Source organism: Muscardinus avellanarius (assembly GCF_963383645.1).
Source record: "Muscardinus avellanarius genome assembly, chromosome: 7".
NCBI lineage: Eukaryota > Metazoa > Chordata > Mammalia > Rodentia > Gliridae > Muscardinus > Muscardinus avellanarius.
The window spans coordinates 41025412-41045446 of NC_137793.1; the positions used below are offsets into that span (position 1 = coordinate 41025412).

A 20035-nucleotide genomic window follows, 5' to 3' on the forward strand; every position below is an offset into this window, starting at 1 on the left:
TTGACTATTGAACCAGCCTTAGACCCCTGGGGTGAATACCACTTGGTCTTGGTATATAATATTTTTACACACTGTTGGTTTGATATGCTAATATTTTGAATATTTTTGCATGTATGCTCTTGTGGGATATTCTGTGATTTCTTTTTTGTAGTGACTGATTTTGGTATTCGGGTGTTACTGGCCTCATGGAATAAGTTAGGAAGTGGTTTTTCAGTTTACATCTTCTGAAAAATTATAGAGAACCGGTATAATTTCTTCTTTAAATTTTTGGTAGAATTAATCAGTAAACTCATCTGTACCTACTTTCTGTTTTGGGAGATTATTGGTTCAATTTCTCTTATAGAGTCCTATTCAGATTGTCTCCTTATGTGAGCTTTGGTATACTTTTTTTTTTTTTCAGGTAATTTGTCTATTTTACTAAGATTATCACATTTGGCCACAGACTTGTTTGAAGGATACCTTTATTCCCTTTAATGCCCATGGGTTATATAGTGCTATTCTCTTTAATTTCTGATGTTAGTAACTTGTGCCTTTTTCTTTTTTCTTTTTCTTCTCCCTATTTAGCTTTTGGATTTTTTTGTTTTTTGTTTTTGGTGGTACTGGGGTTCCTGGAAACCCTTCTACCTCCGGGCTACACTCCCAGACACCTATTTTTTATACTTTTATTTGGAAACAGGGTCTTTTAAGCCAGTGAGGCTGGCTTCCAACTTGCTCCATCCTCCTGTCTCTGCCTTCCAAACGCAGGGATTACAAGCATGCGCCACCACGCTTGCTGGTTGTTTTTTGCTATTGATTTTCTTTTCATGTAGTTTAAGATATGCTTAAATTTTCTTTTTTTGGGGGGAGGGGTGGTTCTGCAAATTGAATTCAGGGTCACTCTACTTTTAAGCTACACTCCAAGCCCATTTTATTTTTTATTTACTAGGGGCCTTCTACCTCCTGGCTATACTCCCAGACCTATTTTATATATTGTTTGGAAACAGAGTCTCAATAAGTTGCTGAGAGCCTCACTAAGTAGCTGAGGCTGGCTTTGAACCTTCTCGATTCTTCTATCTCAGCTTGCCGAGTACTGGGATTATAAGCGTGTGCCACCAAGCCTGACTTTATTTATTTTGAAACAAAATCTCAATTTGTTGAGGGCCTGAGCTCCTTCTGTCTTAGCCTTCCAAGTACTGGAATAACATGTGTGTACCACCATGCTGGGCTCTTCTTTACTGTTGAAGCAGAATTTCACCAGTTGTAGAAATTCTAGGTTAGTGAAATTTTCTCTAAGTACTTTAAATATTTCACTCTATTCTCTTCTTGATTGCTTGGTTTCTGAGAGAGCAGATGGAATTCTTATCTTTGCTTTTTAATTTATTTTTAATTTTTAAATAGCTTAAAGAATTTAATATCTTTATATTAATTAATTTATATTAATTATATTAATTAATTGTTAATCTGTTAATAGTAGTTGCAAAATATGCTTAATATAGAAACCCACATTTATGACTTTAAGAAAAAGTGTAAATTGTATACCTCAAAACATAAATTAACCTGCCTAAAGAATCAGCAGTGGTCAAAATCACGGTGAATTTTAAACAACTACAGAATAAAATAGCAATAAATACTTTATAATGCTTTCTATCTAAAAAATGCTTACAACTTTTCATAAATATAGTTTCAGGCAACTATTTTTTTTTCTTTTATTCTTCAACAGACATATTCAACACTCTGGGCAACAATTCTTAAACCCTTAAGTTTTATCTTTGCATTTTTAGATGTAAGGTGGTTTTCTCTTAGACTTATGTTAAAATTATTCTTTACGTCTGGCTTTTCTGATGTTTGAATAGGATGTGTCTAGCTGTAAGTATTTTTCGTTGTTCCATTTATCCTGCTGAGTGTTTGCTGAGCTTTCTCACTCTTATGATTCAGTGTCTGGTATTAATTTGGAGGAATTCTCATTCTGTTGCTTTAAATATTGCTTCTGTTTCTTTCTCTTTATTCTCCTTCTGGTATTCCTATTAGATGTTTTGTTATTCTCCTTCTGGTATCCTTGTTATACCTTTCACAGCTCTTTAAAAATGTTTTGTTATACCTTTTAAAGTTCTCCCACAGTTGATCATTTTGTTTTTTGTTTGTTTTTGCTTCTTTCAGTATTTTTCTCTTTGCTTTCCCATTTGGGAAGTTTTGTTCCAATATCCTCAAGCTCAGAGATTTTTTTCTTCAGTCTTATCCAAACTACTAATGAACCCATCAAAAACATTCTTTATTTCTGATCTCTTGCATTTTTCCTTGATAATTACACATTCCATCTCCCTCCTACTTCATTTGTTCTTACATGTTGTCTACCTTAGCATACTAATCATGTCATAGTTTTCAAAAAATTCCTTATCTTATATTTCTAACATTCTTGCCACCTGTATCTATCTGACTCTAGTTCTGATGCTTGTTTAGTGTTTTCAAACTTAAATTTTTTTTTTAATTTTAGCATGCATTGCAATTTTTTGTTGAAAGCTAGGACTGCTGTATATAGGTTATTAGCAAGGTAGTGGTAAGGTGCAGGGGATAAGTATTCTGTAGTCCTATGGTTATGTCTCTTTACAGCCTTTGCCCATGCAGTCTGAACTTCACCACTGCTTCTTAGTTTTAACCCTCTTTCTATGGGATAGGAAGCTTATCCCTTCCCTAAGATAAATAACCTTACTTAGCTAGGCTCTGGGAAAATAGTTTTTCCTGAGGACAGACCTTGGTAAACAAGAACAGAATTCTATGTTGTGTTCCAAAATGGCTTCTCTTCTTCCTATGAGAAGCACCTGGGGTAATTCACTGGTAGATCTCCTGGAGGTAAAGCTCATAAAAATCTGAAGGCTCCTTTGTGACCACCCCCCCTCCCAATTTTTTTATCTTTTGGTGTGCTGAGCCACCAGTAGTTCACTAATTTTGAGTCAGGTTCTCCTACCCTTGCTCTGGGTCCCCAGGAAGGTTTCTGCTTCTATAAACTGTGACCATCTGTATCTGTCCATCTGTCCAAATTGGGAAGATAGCAGTTTTTTTCTGTAATTCCATTTCTCTGACAGATCTATGAGGAATTGTTGATTCTTCAGAATTGTTGATTCTTAAGTTTATTTACCTTTTTATTTGTTGTTTAGGCAGAAAGAAGGCTTCTGAGCTTATTTACATGCCAAAGCTCTTGGTTTTTTTTTATGATTTTTGGTCCCAGTTTTATTTTATTATAGCAACTGGACAGATGGTATGATTTCTAAAGTTCTTTCCTTTAATATTTTGTGATTCCATCTTTTCTGTAAACCTTTTCTGGAGAAGGTGAGGATAGGTTTCTTTTAGAAACTAGAGAAGCAAATAGTAAAATTGATATAGTACAATTGGTACTTTGCTATTCTTCAATCAAATTGGATGGGATGTCTTAGATTTATATGTAAAATTGATGTTAGTAATACTATTTGTATGGGATATATATATATATATATATTATTTTTTTTAGTTCAGTGAATTTATCCATAATTATCACAGATGTTTAATCATGAGTTGGGAATTTCCTTTTGGGTTGAGATGATAACCCAGTTTTTCCTTCAACCTCCTACTGGTTCTTCTTGACCTGCTTTCAGGATTTTCTTCTTCTTCACTTTTAAGAGTTAAATCCTTTCTCCTTCTGTACACTTCCTATGTAATATCATCTGTGCCTTCGGCATCAGTTATGTTCCTCCTGCTAGAGACCCCCACCCTGGTCTTTACAACCAAATGCCACTTGCCTGCCGGACATCCTCTATTTGAAAGCCTTTAGGCACCTCTCATCATAAAGAGATGGGACAATTGAAATTCAAAGATCTCTTTTGCCAAAATATTGCAAGTTGTTAGTGAATTTAGGATAAGAACCTAGAAGTCAGATTCTAGAAGCCTATATTACTATTTCCCCCCGCTCAGTGAAAATTTTTTTTTGTTTAGAAAAAAAAAAACTTTGAAGTATATTATAAAGAGAAATAGATTTCCTTGAACCATTTAAGAATAATTTACTACCTAATGTTCCTGAATATTTGAGTGTTTATTAGAATATACTTACATATCTCCTGTATAACCATGATATATCCATAAGAATTATGTAACTAATATTGTTACATTAACATTTGTAACCTTATTACACTAATTAAACATTGGTATATTTTTACCATATAATTCTATTCTTGTTTTACCAGTTGTCTCAGTAATGTCTTTTATAAAATAAGGATTTAGTTTAGAATCAGGTATTATATTTAATGTAATTCTTTTTTAATCTGAAATCGATCCTTGTTCTTTTCATGACTGAAATTTTGAAGATTATGACTAGTTAATTTTTAGAATGTTGATTTGCATTTGTCTGCTTTGAGATTTAGCTCACACATCCTTGGTCAGCATATTATAGAAGTGATGCTGCATTCTTCTCACTGTCCCCCATCACACACAGTTGATGTGACTGTTACTGATACTGCTCACTTTTTTTGGTTAATGTGTGTGTCAGTATTATCAACTGTAAATTTATCCTTTTCTTTGTAATTAATCTTTGGTGGAGAAGAATTGTGATGATCTGAAAATACGTGATTTCTAATTAGACTTTCAATTTATTTAATTTATAGCAATATGGATTTATAGATTTCTTTTTATTTAGTGTTTTACAGTCTTTATTTTATCCACTTGTTTTAGATTGGGGCATACCTTTCTAGGTACTTGTTTTCTTTTGACTGTCCTCATAATCCTTTGAGCTTTTTTCTCTTTTCTGTCACAGGAAGATATTTTAATAGGCTCATCTTGTACTTTTTTTTGTCTCAGCCTTGAATTCAGCCATCCTCTAAGGAACTCTACTTCATTTTAGTAATGAATGTTTAGAAGTCAAGATCCAGTGCCTGGTATCCCAGTTACTCTTATGGTATCACTGCTTTCAGACCCTTTGAGTAGACAAAGTTAGTGAGTACATATGTTTAAGTACATACATATACATACATACATTTGCATTTATATATATATTGTCTTTGTTTTGTGCTACTAAAACAGAGTTCTCTAGACTGGGTAATTTATAAAGAACAGAAATTTCTTAACAGTTTTGGATGGTGAGAAGTCCAGGATCAAAGCACCAGCATCTGGTGAGGGCTTACTGAGTATCCTCGTGTGGCAGGGCAAGAGAAGGACTCCTCTGTCAGCTCCATAAACATATTTCTGTTAGGCAGACAGGCAGATATGAGCAAGGGGTGGGGGGGAAACGGGGCTCACTCCACTTGGAGTGAAAAAAGATCATCTACTTCGGGTGGCAGAGCGCTCCACCCTTACTACACACTGGCCTCAAGCCTGAGATAGATCTTTGTCTCAGTCTCCCAGGCTGGGGCTGCAGGTGTACGCCACCACGCCCAGCTACACTCTCACCTCCCGAACTCTTGCCTCCTTTCTTGAACAGCCCACTCACTTCACTAAATAAATCCTCCTTTATGCATAACCAGCCCTTTAATAAGGGCATCCAATCATGAAGGAGGAGCCATCATCGTCTCTTAAAGGCCCACCTCTTAATGGCATCACATTAGCTATTAAGTTTCAACTTCTGAACTTTGGAGTGGTCACATTCAAGCATAGTACATATATACCTTTTCATTGATGCATATATATTAAACAGCTTGCATTTTGATAAGCATTGATACATTACCCTTCAATAGGTTGTACTAATTTATACCTACTGAGTTCTATTTCCCCAGTACTAGATATTACCTGCTATTTTAGTCAAGTGGTTTTTTTTTGTTTTTGTTTTAGTCTATTTGAAAAATTCTTGTCTCTGACCAGTCTTTTCATACTAAAGCTGGTTTGATTATGTTAGCCTTTTCTATAAATTATTTGATGGTTTTTCCTTACACTTAAAACTATTCGCTGGGCGTGGTGGTGCACGCTTATAATCCCCACGCTTGGGAGGTGGAGACAGGAGGATCGCGCAGGTTCATAGTCAGCCTCACTGGCTTAAGAAACCCTGTTTCCAAATAAATGAAAAATATAAAATAGGTCTGGGAGTGTAGCCCGGAGGTAGAAGGGCTTCCAGGAACCACAGTACCACCAAAAAAACCCCCAAACTATTCAAATGTTTCAGTGTAGCATTAAAGAAGACCCTTTATGATATGGCTTCTGCTTACCTTTCTGCCCATACCTCTTTTGTCATATCAGATAGCCCCTCCTCTGGTCTAGCATGCTATGTCCATTTCGTTTTTCTAACCACATGCTTCCTCTTGCTTTTGTGTCTTTATACACTTTGTACTCCCCATTCTCTCTTTAGTCATCCTGCTCCTCTTAGCCAGATTAAGCTTATTCTTCACTTTCCAGTTTGGGTTTAATAGGAAACCTATGTTAGGTGCCTTTTCTATGTGGTTTATTTTTTATTATTTATTTATTTATTTATTTATTTATTTATTTATTTATTTATTTATTTATTTATTGGTGGTACTGGGGTTCCTGGAAGCCCTTCTACCTCCGGGCTACACTCCCAGACCTATTTTTACATTTTTTATTTGGAAACAGGGTCTCCTAAGCCAGCACGTGCGGCTGGCTTCGAACCTGCGCGATCCTCCTGTCTCTGCCTCCCAAGCGCGGGGATTACAAGTGTGCGCCACCACGCCTGGCTTATGTGGTTTATTTTTAATTTTTAATTTTTTTTTATTGGTGCATACTAGTCATACATCTTAATGGAATACAAAATAGTGGAGGCATACATGCACACATCACCCAATTAGCTCTTACCCAATTCCCTCTCCATTCTATCCCCCTCCCTCCTTCTCATGTTTGTCTTAGTGATTGAATTTGATATGTTTGTTAAAGTACATCATGTGCATTAGAGGATTTCCCTCTTCGCCCCTCCTATCCCCTCAGTTAGGTCACCTTATTTACTCATCTATAGAATCTTCTTTGTCTAGAATTCTTCCTATGACCCATTTTCTTCCTAGCTTCTGCATATTAGGGAGAACTTCCAATTTCTTATTGTTTTGCAACTGACTAATCTCGCTTAGCATAATGTCCTCCAGTTCCATCCATTTGCCTGTAAATGATGTAATTGTGTTTTTCTTTATGGCTGAGTAAAGTTCCATTGTGTACATATCCCACACTTTTGTAATCCATTCATCTGTTGATGGGTGTCTTGGCTGGTTCCATAGTTTGGCAATGGTGAATTGTGCAGCTTTGAACATAGATAACACATTCATTAGTTTGGTAGTTTGGTTTCCTTTCTTTTGGGTGGTTTATTAGATATAAGTTTTTCAAATGTTATTCCAGAGTGTATTTTTATTTACAGAAAGAGTAAGGAAAGAAAGAATCTTTGGAGAGTATATAAGAAATTAAAAGGAGCCTTTTGATATATTAACTATCCATAAAAATTGCCCAGCAAATTAAAAAATATAATTAGCTTTTAAAATCTTAATGTTTTATGGAAAACTACAAGCTGGTTTAATTTTGTTTTTCTCTGTAAAGTACCTGTCAGCCTGTCTGGACTTGACCCAAAGGACATTGTAGCTGTGCTGAACGAGGAGGGAGGCTACCATCAGATTGGGCCAGCAGAGTATTGTACGGACTCCTTCATTATGTCAGTGACCATAGCGTTTGCCACCCAGTTGGAGCAGGTGAGACCTTCTCTGAGATTAGTGATTTATGAATTTGAAAACCATTTTATTTTTAAAATTCTACCCTAGAGATATTAAGATTTGCAAGTAGACTTTTAAAATGTTCTTTTCATACCAGAAAGCATTTTTGCTTTAAGAAAAGAATAGATTTCAGTATCTTGGTCATAAGAGAATAAATTAAATTTCAGAATTTAAAAAGACAACCATTGCTGGGTGTGGTGGTGCATGCTTATAATCCGCGCTTGGGAGGCTGAGACAGGAGAATCGCACAGGTTCAAAGCCAGCTTTAGCTATTTAGGCTATCAGCAAGTTAGACCAGACCCTGTTTCCAAATAAAATAGGTCTGGGAGGATAGCCTGGAGGTAGAAAGCCTCTGGGTTCCACCCCCAGTACCACGAAAAAAAAAATAAATAAATAAAGGACAACCATCAATAAATATTGTTTATCATTGTACTATATGGCATTATAAGGCCTGACAAAAGGATTTTTAAATTTTCCTTTTTTTTTTTTTTTGTGGTACTGGGGTTCCTGGAAACCCTTCTACCTCCAGGCTATACTCCCAGACCTATTTTATACTTTTTATTTGGAAACAGGGTTTCTTAAGCCAGCACAGCTGGCCTTGAACCTGCACCATCCTCCTGTCTCCGCCTCCCAAGCACGGGGATTACAAGCATGTGTCACCACGCCCGGCCTAAATTTTCCTTTTTTAATAGTGTACTTTTTGGAGAAATTTGCAGTTTTGGGAGTACTTTGTCTCATTGATACTTAATGCCTGTCAGGTATGTTACTATATTTCACCTTGTTTATAAACTAACAAATTAGCTTGTTAAAGTCCCTTTATCCTAGTCCTATGGGGGTTACACAGAGGGGCACACTGTGGATTTTGTCCCAGTGAAGAAAATGAATCTGAGGAGTGTACCACTTTTATTGTAAGCAGTAAGTAGTCCTAGACTTTATCCAGAAAGACATGCTACCTTATTTCTTAAGGTTGCCAGTTATCTACACAACCCTGGGAAGTGGCCTGGTGAGAGTGGCCTTGTTATCTTGACACACCCAGCAAGAATGTATAAGGATGTTCCTGGTAGATTGCCTCTTCCCAACAGCAACCCAACACAAAATTAGCTGTTATTCTATTGTCCTTTTCAAGATCAAGTCCACTTTTCTTGACATTGTATTGGTTTTCAGCAGCTGAAGTAAATTTTAAAAAAATGGGGACTATGCTTTAGGAATAACATTTTTATTAATCTATTCACTTTCCTAGATGTATAACATTTCTACATAATCCACATTCATAAGTGAAATGTTTAATTAGTGATTACATTTTTACTTTAAAGATTTTTCTCAGAAAATGTGCTTACTTTGCCACACTATTTCATAGCCACAACCAAAAAAAAAAAAAACTTTTTATTTATGTGTTCTTTGTAATGTGGACTCTCTCTCCTCTAATTTGGTACTGTCTTGACGCGTACTTTTTTTTTTTTTTCAGTGCTGGGGACTGAAGGGGAATTCTACCTCCAAGTTAAACCCCCAGTCCTATTTTTTATTCTTTATTTTGAAACGGGGTCTCACTGAGTTGTGTAGGGCTTCACTAAGTAGCTGTGCCTGGCTGAGAACGTGTGATCCTCCTGTCTCAGCCTCCCAACTATTGGGACTACCACGCCTGGTTAACTCATGTACTTTAGTCATTCCCCATTAATTTTCCTACTTTGATTCCAAAAGCTCTGCTTGTGATTAGCTCAGCTTAATATGCCACCCTGGTTTGGAGAAAGCCCCCCCCCTTTTTTAATTTATTAACTACATCAGAACACTCTTGTCTACATGTTAGATGATTAGGAGACTATTGTAATCAACTATGATGTTAGCATATTTGAAAAGCATTTTAAATTGCTGTTTTACTTTTTACCTTCCTAGGGAGGCATAATTGTTGATTTTTATTGATCACTTATTCTGTGCTGTGTTCCATATAAGACATTGTGCTAACTGCACAGTGCTAGCTCACCCGCCTCAACTGGGTGGCAAATGGTGGCATGGTGGTGCCTGCCTATAATCCCAGCAACTCAGGAAGCTGAGGCAGAAGGATGGCAAGTTCAAGGCCAGCCTGGACAACTTAGTGAGAACTTGTCTCAGAATTAAAAAATAAGGGGTTAGTTGCTGGGATATAGCTCAGTGGTGGAGAACTCCTGGCTTCAATCCCTAGAACTGCAAAAACAAATGAAAAAACATTGTGTTATTTTTGCACATATTGTATTTAATCCTACTACAACCTTAGAGGATTATTATTTTCATTTTAAACCTTAGAGAATGATTATTTTCATTTTAGAGAAGAGGAAGCTGAATCTTAAGAGTTTTTATAGCTACTCTAAATTGCTGTGGTATCTCTGACCATATGATTTCTTTTGATACTGTTATTCCTGTGCTGTGTTCTTTTGTCTAAGAATTTGGAGTAAGATAGACTCAAATTGGCAACTCATTCTGAGTATGTACTTAGTTACCCTTCTGAGGCTTGGGTTTTCAGTGTGTAGTAATGGTACTACCATCTTTGCACACATGTATGAGGAATGAGATAATATTAGTGAAATATTTATCATATAGTTTGTAGTGAGAAGCTATTTTTTTTTTTTTTTGTGGTACTGGGGTTCCTGGAAGCCTTCTACCTCCGGGCTACACTCCCAGACCTAGTTTATATTTTTGAAACAGGGTCTCTTAACGCCAGTATGTCTGGCTTCGAACCTGCGTGATCCTCCTGTCTCCGCCTCCCAAGCACGGGGATTACAAGCGTGCGCCACCACGCCCGGCTAGAAGCTATATTTGTATGATAAAAGCTTTTATGTGTAACTGACCACTGAATCCATAAGTGAAATGAATACGATTTTTAGTGATACAAGTGACTTAATGAGACAAATTACATTTTGTACTCAGGTTAAATACACACACATACACACATGCATACACACATACACACATACACACACATCTAGCAAGCTGCTATGTTTACACAAATTTAAGCCAGATAGCTTCCTTAAAATGTTAAACAAGTTAGAGGTAGTAGGATGTATGTTAGAGGTAGAATACCTCAATTGAATTCGCAGTACCACCACCACACACAAATTGTATAGAGGTATGAGTTTGGATCCAGAAAACTGGATGGCAATAATCTAACTTCCTTATTTTCATAAATATTTTAAGTTAGAGTGAAAAGGCCATAATCTCTAAGTTCTTAGAAAATAATGGATTTTTGAAAGAATCTTTTCCCATAGTTGAATTATTTGAAGTTCAATTAAATAAAAATGACTCTCCCTGTCTTTCCCTTTTTTCTCTTTCTTTCCCTCCTTTCTCTCCTTCCTTTCAACCATCCATCCATCTAGCCATCCATCCATCTGTCTTAGGCATAGAATGCCGGGGCACTATATCAATGAGCTACATCCCAAATTTTTATTTTTATTTTGAGACATGGTCTCATAAGCTGCCAGGCTGGCTTCCAACTAAGGATCCTTCTGCTTCAGCCTCCTGAATCGCTAGAACTGCAGGCTGTGCCACTGTTCCAGCCACCTTTAATTTTAAAATATTTTTATTGTTTTCACGTTATGGAAAAAAGTAAAAGACTGACAAAGCCTTCTCTAATTAAACTTTTTGAAATAACCAGTTAAAGGTAGTGCATTTCTTCCCAGATATTTTTCCATTCTTACATAATAATTATATGATTGGCACTGTTACAGTATAGAACACATCTTTTTTAATCTAACAACCCTAAAATAAAATAGAGACACAGGACCATTAAGTAATTTTTCCAAGTTTTCACAAGTCATTTATGAAAACAGGATTAGGGGTTAGAGTTTGAATCCAAAATTTATGTTCTTTACATTTATAGGTGCTCCTTTCAATACATGTAGGTTCACATGATTAAAATCTATTTGATTAAACAAATATATTTTCAAATGTGGGATTAAATTAATAGCACATATCCTGAGTTAGGTGTCTTGTACTGTGCTATTATAATCTAAGTAGTTCATTTTATTTTCACAAACTCTCGTAACTTTTCAAGTTGACAATACATCTTATGTAATTTTCATGTCGATATATCATGATTTAGCAGCCATACTGTATGATACCTAACTGTTCAAATCATCTGCTATTAGCTGGGCTTGGTGGCACACTTTTAATCCCAGCGTTTGGGAGGCTGAGACAGGAGGATCATGGTTTGCCGCCAGCCTCAGCTACTTAGTGAAGCCCTTTGCAGCTCAGTGAGACCCTGATTCAAAATAAAGAATATAAAATAGGGCTGGGGGTGTAGCTCAGAGGTAGAATGCCCCTGGGTTCCACCCCCAGTACTGCAAAATAAATAAATAAATAAATAAAATCATGTACTATTGATGGACACATTGAATGTTTATAGGATATTGTTAACAATGTTCTAGTGAACATTTAGGGTTGGTTAGAAAAGCAGGAATCCCATCTCATAATTCTCTGTGGCCTTGAGACTAAATAAATGGGCATTTTTTTTTTTTTTGCAATTGTTAATTCACCGGTAAGTTAAGACATTCTTGTTTTGTTTAACAAAGACTTAGAATAAGATGTTATATATTAAAATCCCTAGGTTAAGGTTCTTTAATGTTTCACATTTATGAAGTGAAGCTTCTACAGGTACAATAAGAAGATGAGTATCTAAAGGTAAAAGCTTTCACACATTCCATTCATCAGTTGAATGAAATGAAAACTTAGAACAACTTATGTTTATCAAAAGTTGTTTAATCTGTGCTTTTCTAAGATAATCCTCCAAAAATGAATAAAGCTAATAATTTGATAGAGATACAGAAAATGAGTGGTTAATTTTAGGACTTAAAAAAATCAACATTTTAGGAATGCTGCAGACATTTTTAGAGGTTTAGAAAGTAATATTCCTGTTTTTTTCTTCTTCCTTAAATGTTTAGTTAATTCCATGTACCATGAAATTGCCAGAAAGGCAGCCTGAGTTTTTCTTTTACTATTCTTTACTTGGAAATGATGTTACAAATGAACCCTTCAATGATTTGATGAACCCAAACTTTGAGCCAGAGAGAGCATCTGTTCGCATACGTAGCAGTGTAGAAATTCTTCGTGTTTACCTGGCTCTTCAGTCTAAATTACAGGTAAGTACTAGAGCAAATTGCTTTTATGTCAGATGGTTTCCAAAGCACTAGTCCAGTACGAAACCAGAATTTGGCCCTAAACTCTATCCAGTGTCAGAAGTGGAGATCTTCCTGCCATATATTTTAATTGTTAGGTATTTTCCAAGCCATGAAGTCATTGAAATTTTAGGATTACTTCAGAATTTTAGGAGATAACACTTATAGTTTTAGTCCTGTGTAGTAAAAAGGTGTACCTAGAACTCAGAGCATGACTACAGGCAAGGTTTCTTTATTGTTAGTGGAGATGGTAGCTGTAGGTGCACTGATGATACTATGTCTAGATTTCAGAATTTATCTCATTGCTCTTAAATTATAATAACTTTCTAAAATCTGTCCTTGAATATTCTTCTATACTTTCTATTTTAATTGTATTCTATTTTAAACTAAACTTTACCTAGTGAAAATTATTCTTTTATCTCTTGTGATAGTTGCTTTTGATTAAATTTACGTGGGGTAGTGAAATATGTTACAGGGTTAGATAGTCATTTATTTAATATCAGCCATTTTGAGTAGGAGATGGGAAAAGGCATTAAGAAATTTTAGTACTAAAGTTTTGAAGATGGTTCTGCTAAACCCAAGGTATCTAGAAAACTAAAGACTATATAGCATAATGAAATGTAGTACAATTCAGACTAGCCAAATTATAAAACCAACCTAGGTACCCATCAATAGATGAATGGCTAAAGAAAATGTAATATGTGTCCACAGTGGAATATTACTGTCCATAAAAAAGAACAAAATTATGTCATTTTCAGGAAAATGGGTAGAAGAGAATATTATGCATGCCAGATCAGCCAGTCTTAGAAAGTAAAAGGTTATATGTTTTATATGTGGAAGCTAGAGAGAAAATAGAAAATAAAAGAGACTTTAGATAAATGAGAGATCAGTAGAATAGTGGAAGGAGATTGGCGGAGGGAGTTGGAGAGGGGGAAGAGGAGGTTTGATGAAGGAAACAGTTAAAATAATGTGGTGTTCATATATGAAGGTATCACTACCAATCTCACTAAGGTATATAGGGAGGGAGGGAGGGAAGGGGAGTGAGGTGGGTTTGTAGGGAAACACCAAGGGCTGTGTGCATTTATGTTTCTATTGCTTTTAGTTTACTATGATGTAATTGTAATGCACAAACAAAATATTAATAATAAAATGTAGGAAAAAGCAGTTAGACTTTATTTTCTAATATACTTTCTACAAAAGTATTGACTTGTATTAGTTTGCTTCTATTGGAGAACATTTAAGTTACAGAAATACTTTGTATCTAGTCTATAAAAATAATATACCTAATAACATTAAGCCTAAGTTGTAGGGCTCCCTTACTGCTGATATTACAGCTAAAAATGTTTTTATGGAGTTATTGCTTATTCTTTAGAATGTTAAATATAGTAAGGGGGAAAATAGTTATATAACATGTACCTGGAAGTCTTTTTTTGTAGTAGTTTTCAAAAGATGGTAATGTTGAACTTTAGCTATCACTGGTTAATAGTACCTTCCATCCTTAGGGTATTCTTTTACCTTTTATTGTTTAGACCTCTATTTTATATAAATTCTGAAAAACAAGGGGAAAAAACAAGAAAGATTCATATGTGTTTTATGGATGAATAAAATTTTTTAATTTTTTAAATTTTAAATTAAGCTGATCCACTGATTCATTTTTTTAGAACTGTGTTTAAGTTAATGTTAAAAGGAAATAAAAGAGCCAGGCATGGTGGCGCACGCTTGTAATCCCAGCATTTGGGAGGCAGAGACAGGAGGATCACAGTTTACAGACAGCCTCAGCTACTTAGTGAGGCCCTCGGCAACTTAGTGAGACCCTGTTTCAAAATAATGAATAAAAAATTAGGGCAAGGGGTGTAGCTCGGAGGTCAAATGCCCTGGGTTCCATCCCCAGACCCACAAAAAAAAAAAAGAAAAGAAAAAAAAAGAAAGAAAGAAAACACTGGGAGGTATTTTCTATTTAAATTCACTATTAGATAATTTGTATATGTAAAGTAACATAGTAAAACATTAAAGTAACCAAAGCTGACCAAAGAGACAGAAAAACAGTGATAACATGTGAGAAAAACATTACTGAAAGAAGAAATGAAAAAAAGTAATAAATATTAGTGAGTTACTGGTAAACTTTGCATTTTATCATTGGTTTTAACAGTCATGTGTGAGAATTATTACTTCATGCAGAATTAGCCTGTGCAATATTTTCCTTCTCTGTATCATAATTTAAGTTTATGGTATTCAGAAGCCCTATTTTGGTTTTCCCTTTTATTTTAGATCCATCTCTGCTGTGGAGACCAGTCACTTGGAAGTACAGAAGTACCTTTAAGTGGACTATTGAAAAAGGGTAGTACAGAGATCAACCAGCACCCAGTCACAATCGAAGGTGCTTTTACCCTTGACCCTCCAAACAGAGCCAAACAAAAGCTTGCGCCTATTCCTCTGGAGTTAGCCCCAACTGTGGGCGTGTCTGTGGCTCTCCAGAGAGAAGGCATTGATTCCCAGGCAAGTAGTGACCCTTCTTTCATTTCCACCTTCTCCAGTGTCATTCATGATCACAAAAGTTGATGCTCTGAAGTTACTTGTATAAGAAAGCATTAATCTTCTTATATAGTGGCATACATTATATGCTATCTCCTTTTTGAACAATCCTTTCAAAAAAGTACAGTGGCTTCCACTTTACAGTTTATAAGTGACTTATACACACAACCTTTGGGATAGTCTTCTTGAATAGTGGGAACCATTTTCCACCACCCTGAAATCATAGCAGTTCACTATTACAGAAAGGAAACTGGTAAAAGAGGACATATTTAGACTTAGTTTCTGGGGATCTGCATTAGTAACATTTTTTGGATTGATACAACTTGAGCTAAAATAAGATTCTTGGTTCATAAGTGCTTTATAGTCCTCATACTAATGTCTAGGTGCTTTTTAAGAGAGGCAATTATTTGAAGGCATTTATCTTCATAGAGATAACTTTAACATCATCTTTCAAATAATCAATTTATATGTAAGCTATAAATTAAAGATAGCAAAATTTAAGTGAGAAAAACTTAAGTGAGTTAAAATATATAAAAGTGTCACATATGTCATATATATATATATATATATATATATATATTATATTTATATACACACTCATTTTTGGACCAAGTGGAGCAAGAGAGAGAACCATACTATCCATCTGCTTTTTCTCCTTAGGGGTATAGTCCTCCATTGTACTGTCATTGTACTTCCTGGATAGCAGTCCTCATTCTCGGGGTTGCTGTTTCTGACCTCTTTTCTCAAATATCCCTTCTTACCTGTTAGAATGCAATTTGGGACTCAGCTCTGGATATTTCCTTCCTGTTCATCTTCCTTTTTCTGGTCCTAGATGCTATAAGGAAATTTGCAAATTGTGAAGAAAAGTAGGCTAGGAATATCCAAACTGGGAAAGGAAGCTTATTTAAAAAAAAGAAAAAAGCCAAGTTCCTTTTTTTTTTTTTTTACCTAATTATGAAGGAAAGTATTTTGCAAATTATACTTTGTTTAAAATTGTTTCTAGTCTTTAATTGAATTAAAGATCCAGAATGGACATGAGCCAGAACATTCAAAGAAGAGAGTTTTAACCCCTATAAAGGAGAAGACACTTAGTGGGCCCCAATCACCAGGTGTCTCTCCTGTTCCACCTCACAACCAGACACCTCCCACCAAAGATGATGCAACTGAAAGTGAAGTGGAGAGCTTACAGTATGATAAGGATGCAAAACCACCTCTGAAGGGTAAGATATTCTTTTCACATACTTTTTAGGTATTTTACAGCCACCTCATTAATAAATAGCTCTGAGAGCTTGCATGAGTTTTAAGTGAAAATGGTGACATTTTTAAAGAACCAATAATGTGTGACGATATAAAAAGCATGATTTAAAGTAATTGCTTTTTAACTTTGTAATGTAGTTTGGGAACTGAAGATAAGAGAATTTTACATTTTACTTTCCCATTGGAAATAGTCTATTCAAAAGATATTAAGGAATATAGTCCTTATGGTCCTTTCAAATACTATTAAACTCTTAAGGGAAGAATTTTCTCGAATTTTAGCAAAAAGAGCTTCTAAGGACCTCAGAATTAACTATTTTTGGTCCTAAGGAGTCTGAGAATCCAGGCATCTGATTTTCTTACTCTTTTACTTCCATTGCATAGGGCTTACAGTTATAATTAATAGTATGAATAAGTGGTGGTAGGTTAGGAGGTAAGAGTTTGGGGGACAAGGTTAGCTCTATCACTGAGTAGCTGTATGACTTGAGCCACTCATTAACCATCTGGTTGGTATGAAGGTTAAAGAGATATCTATTGTTTCAAATTTTAGCTTTTTGTTGGAGTATATCACATATGCCTAAAATCACCACAACTGCTTTAAAATGTAATATATTTGCAGTAAGGATAACCCTTCAAATGCTCAGTTATGTGTAACTTCCTCTTAGAAATAAGTTATTGCCTGCCAGGCTGAAGATCTTACTACATCAGTTATATTATTTTTATATCTTGCAATATATTTTGACAGTAAGTTCTTTCTTTGCACAGTTTTAGAATGGGAATTAAAGCCCAGGTAATTTTAGGCAAGCCACAAGATTCTTCTGTTTAAGTGTATATGTTTATAAAACAAAATAATCAAACTATTGCTTGAGAGTAAATGAGATAACCTTAAAGTATCTTGAAAAAAACTTATTTTTTAAAATTTTATGTTCATTTAAGGCACTAGTTCTTCTATACCTGCTCCACTGGCCCAGCCAGTTGTCACATCCAATGCTTCAGAAACAGCTTCAGGACAGAAGATTGCTGTTCCAGCAACATCACATCATTTTTGCTTTTCAATAGACTTAAGGAGTATCCATGGGTTAGAAACTGGTTTTCCAATCAACTGTATATTAAGGTATGATTTGATTTTGTTTGAGGAGAATACAATGCTCTTGAACTTTAAAGAGTGTGTGTGTGTGTGTGTGTGTGTGTGTGTGTGTGTGTGTGTGTGTGTGTGTTAATTTACTGGAAAGAAGGTCAGAATAATGGTAGTATAGTAACTGATCTTTTACAAAATTGTATCACAGTGAGAGTTTATATCACTAATACCAGCAATTCATAGCTATGAATCTAAAATCTATGCTTACAAGCAAAGTGGAATGTGTCCACAGTTCAATATAAAGAATTACTATATATTAGTTAAATGACTTTACACATTTTTTCCCAGTACTGTGGATCAAACCCAGAGCCTCACACATGCTAGGCAAGTGCTATACCACTGAGTCTAGTCCTCAGTAATTTGTTTTTACTAATGTTATTTTTATAGGCTTCTGTGACTGAGATATAAATTTAATGTTGTAGAGTAATATATCTGAAGTAGATTTTCCTTATCAAAAATTGCTTTGGATCAAGCATTAGCATTTGAAATCTAGTTGTTGATGTTTCTGTGATTAAAACAAGAAAATCTATCATCTGGGATGGCAAAACCTATGAGTCTCAGCAACTACCTATTGCTTCCCACTTACTTGAGGGATACTTGCTTTTTGGGTACATAATTCATACATGCATCTAATTTAATTGATTCCCTCTTAACTTGTTTTTAAATCCTTCATGTTTTGGTGTGAATAATGGATGGAATCAAAGGGACCTAGCACTGAGTGAATATCAACTCAGAGAGTGAAAATCTTTCCATCTTGAGGAGCTTAAGTTCTGCAGCTTGCATGTTAAATGTTGAGCATCATTACTATGATGTTTTTTGTTTGGAAATTGAAGACTGAAAAAAAATTTTCTCCAATAGACATAGCTTTTGTTAAGTGGCCTGTTTTCTCTATTTTGAAAGTAGAATTATTTCTTCTCTAGTTTATTTTTGTCTTTTTATCCTCTTAACTCCTTTAAATGAGATCTCTTTTGCTGCTATTAAAGAATCTGATCTTAGTATACCTAGAAAGGATGTGGCTACGTACAATCTAAAAATAATGCTGCCAACAGTGAGCACTGTATAAGCCATTTCAAAACCAAAAATATTAATTTTTGTGTTCACTTCTTGTCATGAGGGCCATTTGTTTAATCATTAAGTGTCTGTTATGCCAACGATGTGCCTGATATTAGAGGTTCAAAAGTCACATAAACAGCTCAGCTTCATGAGGAATACAGATTCAGGAATAATTTAGTAAGTATGGGAGAATAGTAGTTCACTTGGCCAAGAAAAAGGAGAATAATAGTCTAAACTAGAAGAAAGTAGTTATGACTCCTTTTATACTCTACATAGAATTCACTAGACGCTATTTCAGTCTTTTAATCATTTTAAGGTATTTTTTGAATGCACGCGATTAATTTTTTCTCAGTCCTATAATTTTTATGTTATGTTCTAAATTAGTATGAAATTATAGGTTTCAGCTATTTACTGGAATTTATGAGGTGAGGTAGTTTTTGAAAAAGTTTAACTTTCTTCAATCTGTTTGTATTTTTTTTTTCTTCTTTTAATCATTAGATCCTGTAGTGGAGTAGTAGGAGTTGAAATTGCAAAGGCTGACCTCTCTCTGAGGTTATTTGACGTTAGTGGGTATGAAATAATACAGGAATTAGGTGAACGCATAAAATTTTTTTGGTTTTGGTAGATAAAGCAGCTTTTACTCCTAGTAGGGTTTCATTTGTGTGTGTGTGTATGTGTGGTACTGAGGATGGAATCCAGGGGCATTGTACCTCTGAGCTATACTCCCAGCCCTATTTTTATTTTTTATTTTTTATTTTGAAACAAGGTCTCACTGAGTTACAGAGGGCCTCACTAAGTAGCTGAGGCTGTCCATGAAGCGCGATCCTCCTGTCTCAGCCTCTCAAATGCTTGGATTACAAACGTGCACCACCATACCCAGCTAAATTTTATTTCCCTATATGAATAACAACATAAAGGATGAAATTTGTCTTTAAATACATAGGAAAGCCGGGCGTGGTGGTGCACGCTTGTAATCCCCGTGCTTGGGAGGCGTAGACAGGAGAATCACGCAGGTTCGAACCCAGCCATGCTGGCTTAAGAGACCCTGTTTCCAAATAAAAATATAAAAAATAGGTCTGGGAGTGTAGCCCGGAGGTAGAAGGGCTTCCAAGAACCTCAGTACCACAAAATAAATACATATATACATACATACATACATACATACATACATACATACATAGGAAATTCAGCAGGAGTCAGGCAGTCATTTAATCTAGTGTAGTTTTTACTTTTTACTTTTTTTTTTTCAGGATTAAACAAAGGAGTATTCTACCTCTGATCTATTT

General features: G+C 35.3%; 1 protein-coding gene across 1 annotated transcript in view; it reads left to right on the forward strand.

Annotated features, from left to right (window-relative positions):
* The window catches only part of CEP120 (centrosomal protein 120), a gene marked incomplete at its 3' end in the record, with an annotated part of 77181 nt that overhangs the window by 11346 nt on the left and 45800 nt on the right, over positions 1-20035 (forward strand). The window contains exons 5-9 of the mRNA XM_080698551.1: positions 7462-7610; positions 12539-12736; positions 15041-15268; positions 16308-16524; positions 17495-17672. Of these exons, the coding sequence (XP_080554677.1) occupies positions 7462-7610; positions 12539-12736; positions 15041-15268; positions 16308-16524; positions 17495-17672 (970 nt within the window). The remainder of the gene's footprint in view (positions 1-7461; positions 7611-12538; positions 12737-15040; positions 15269-16307; positions 16525-17494; positions 17673-20035) is intronic.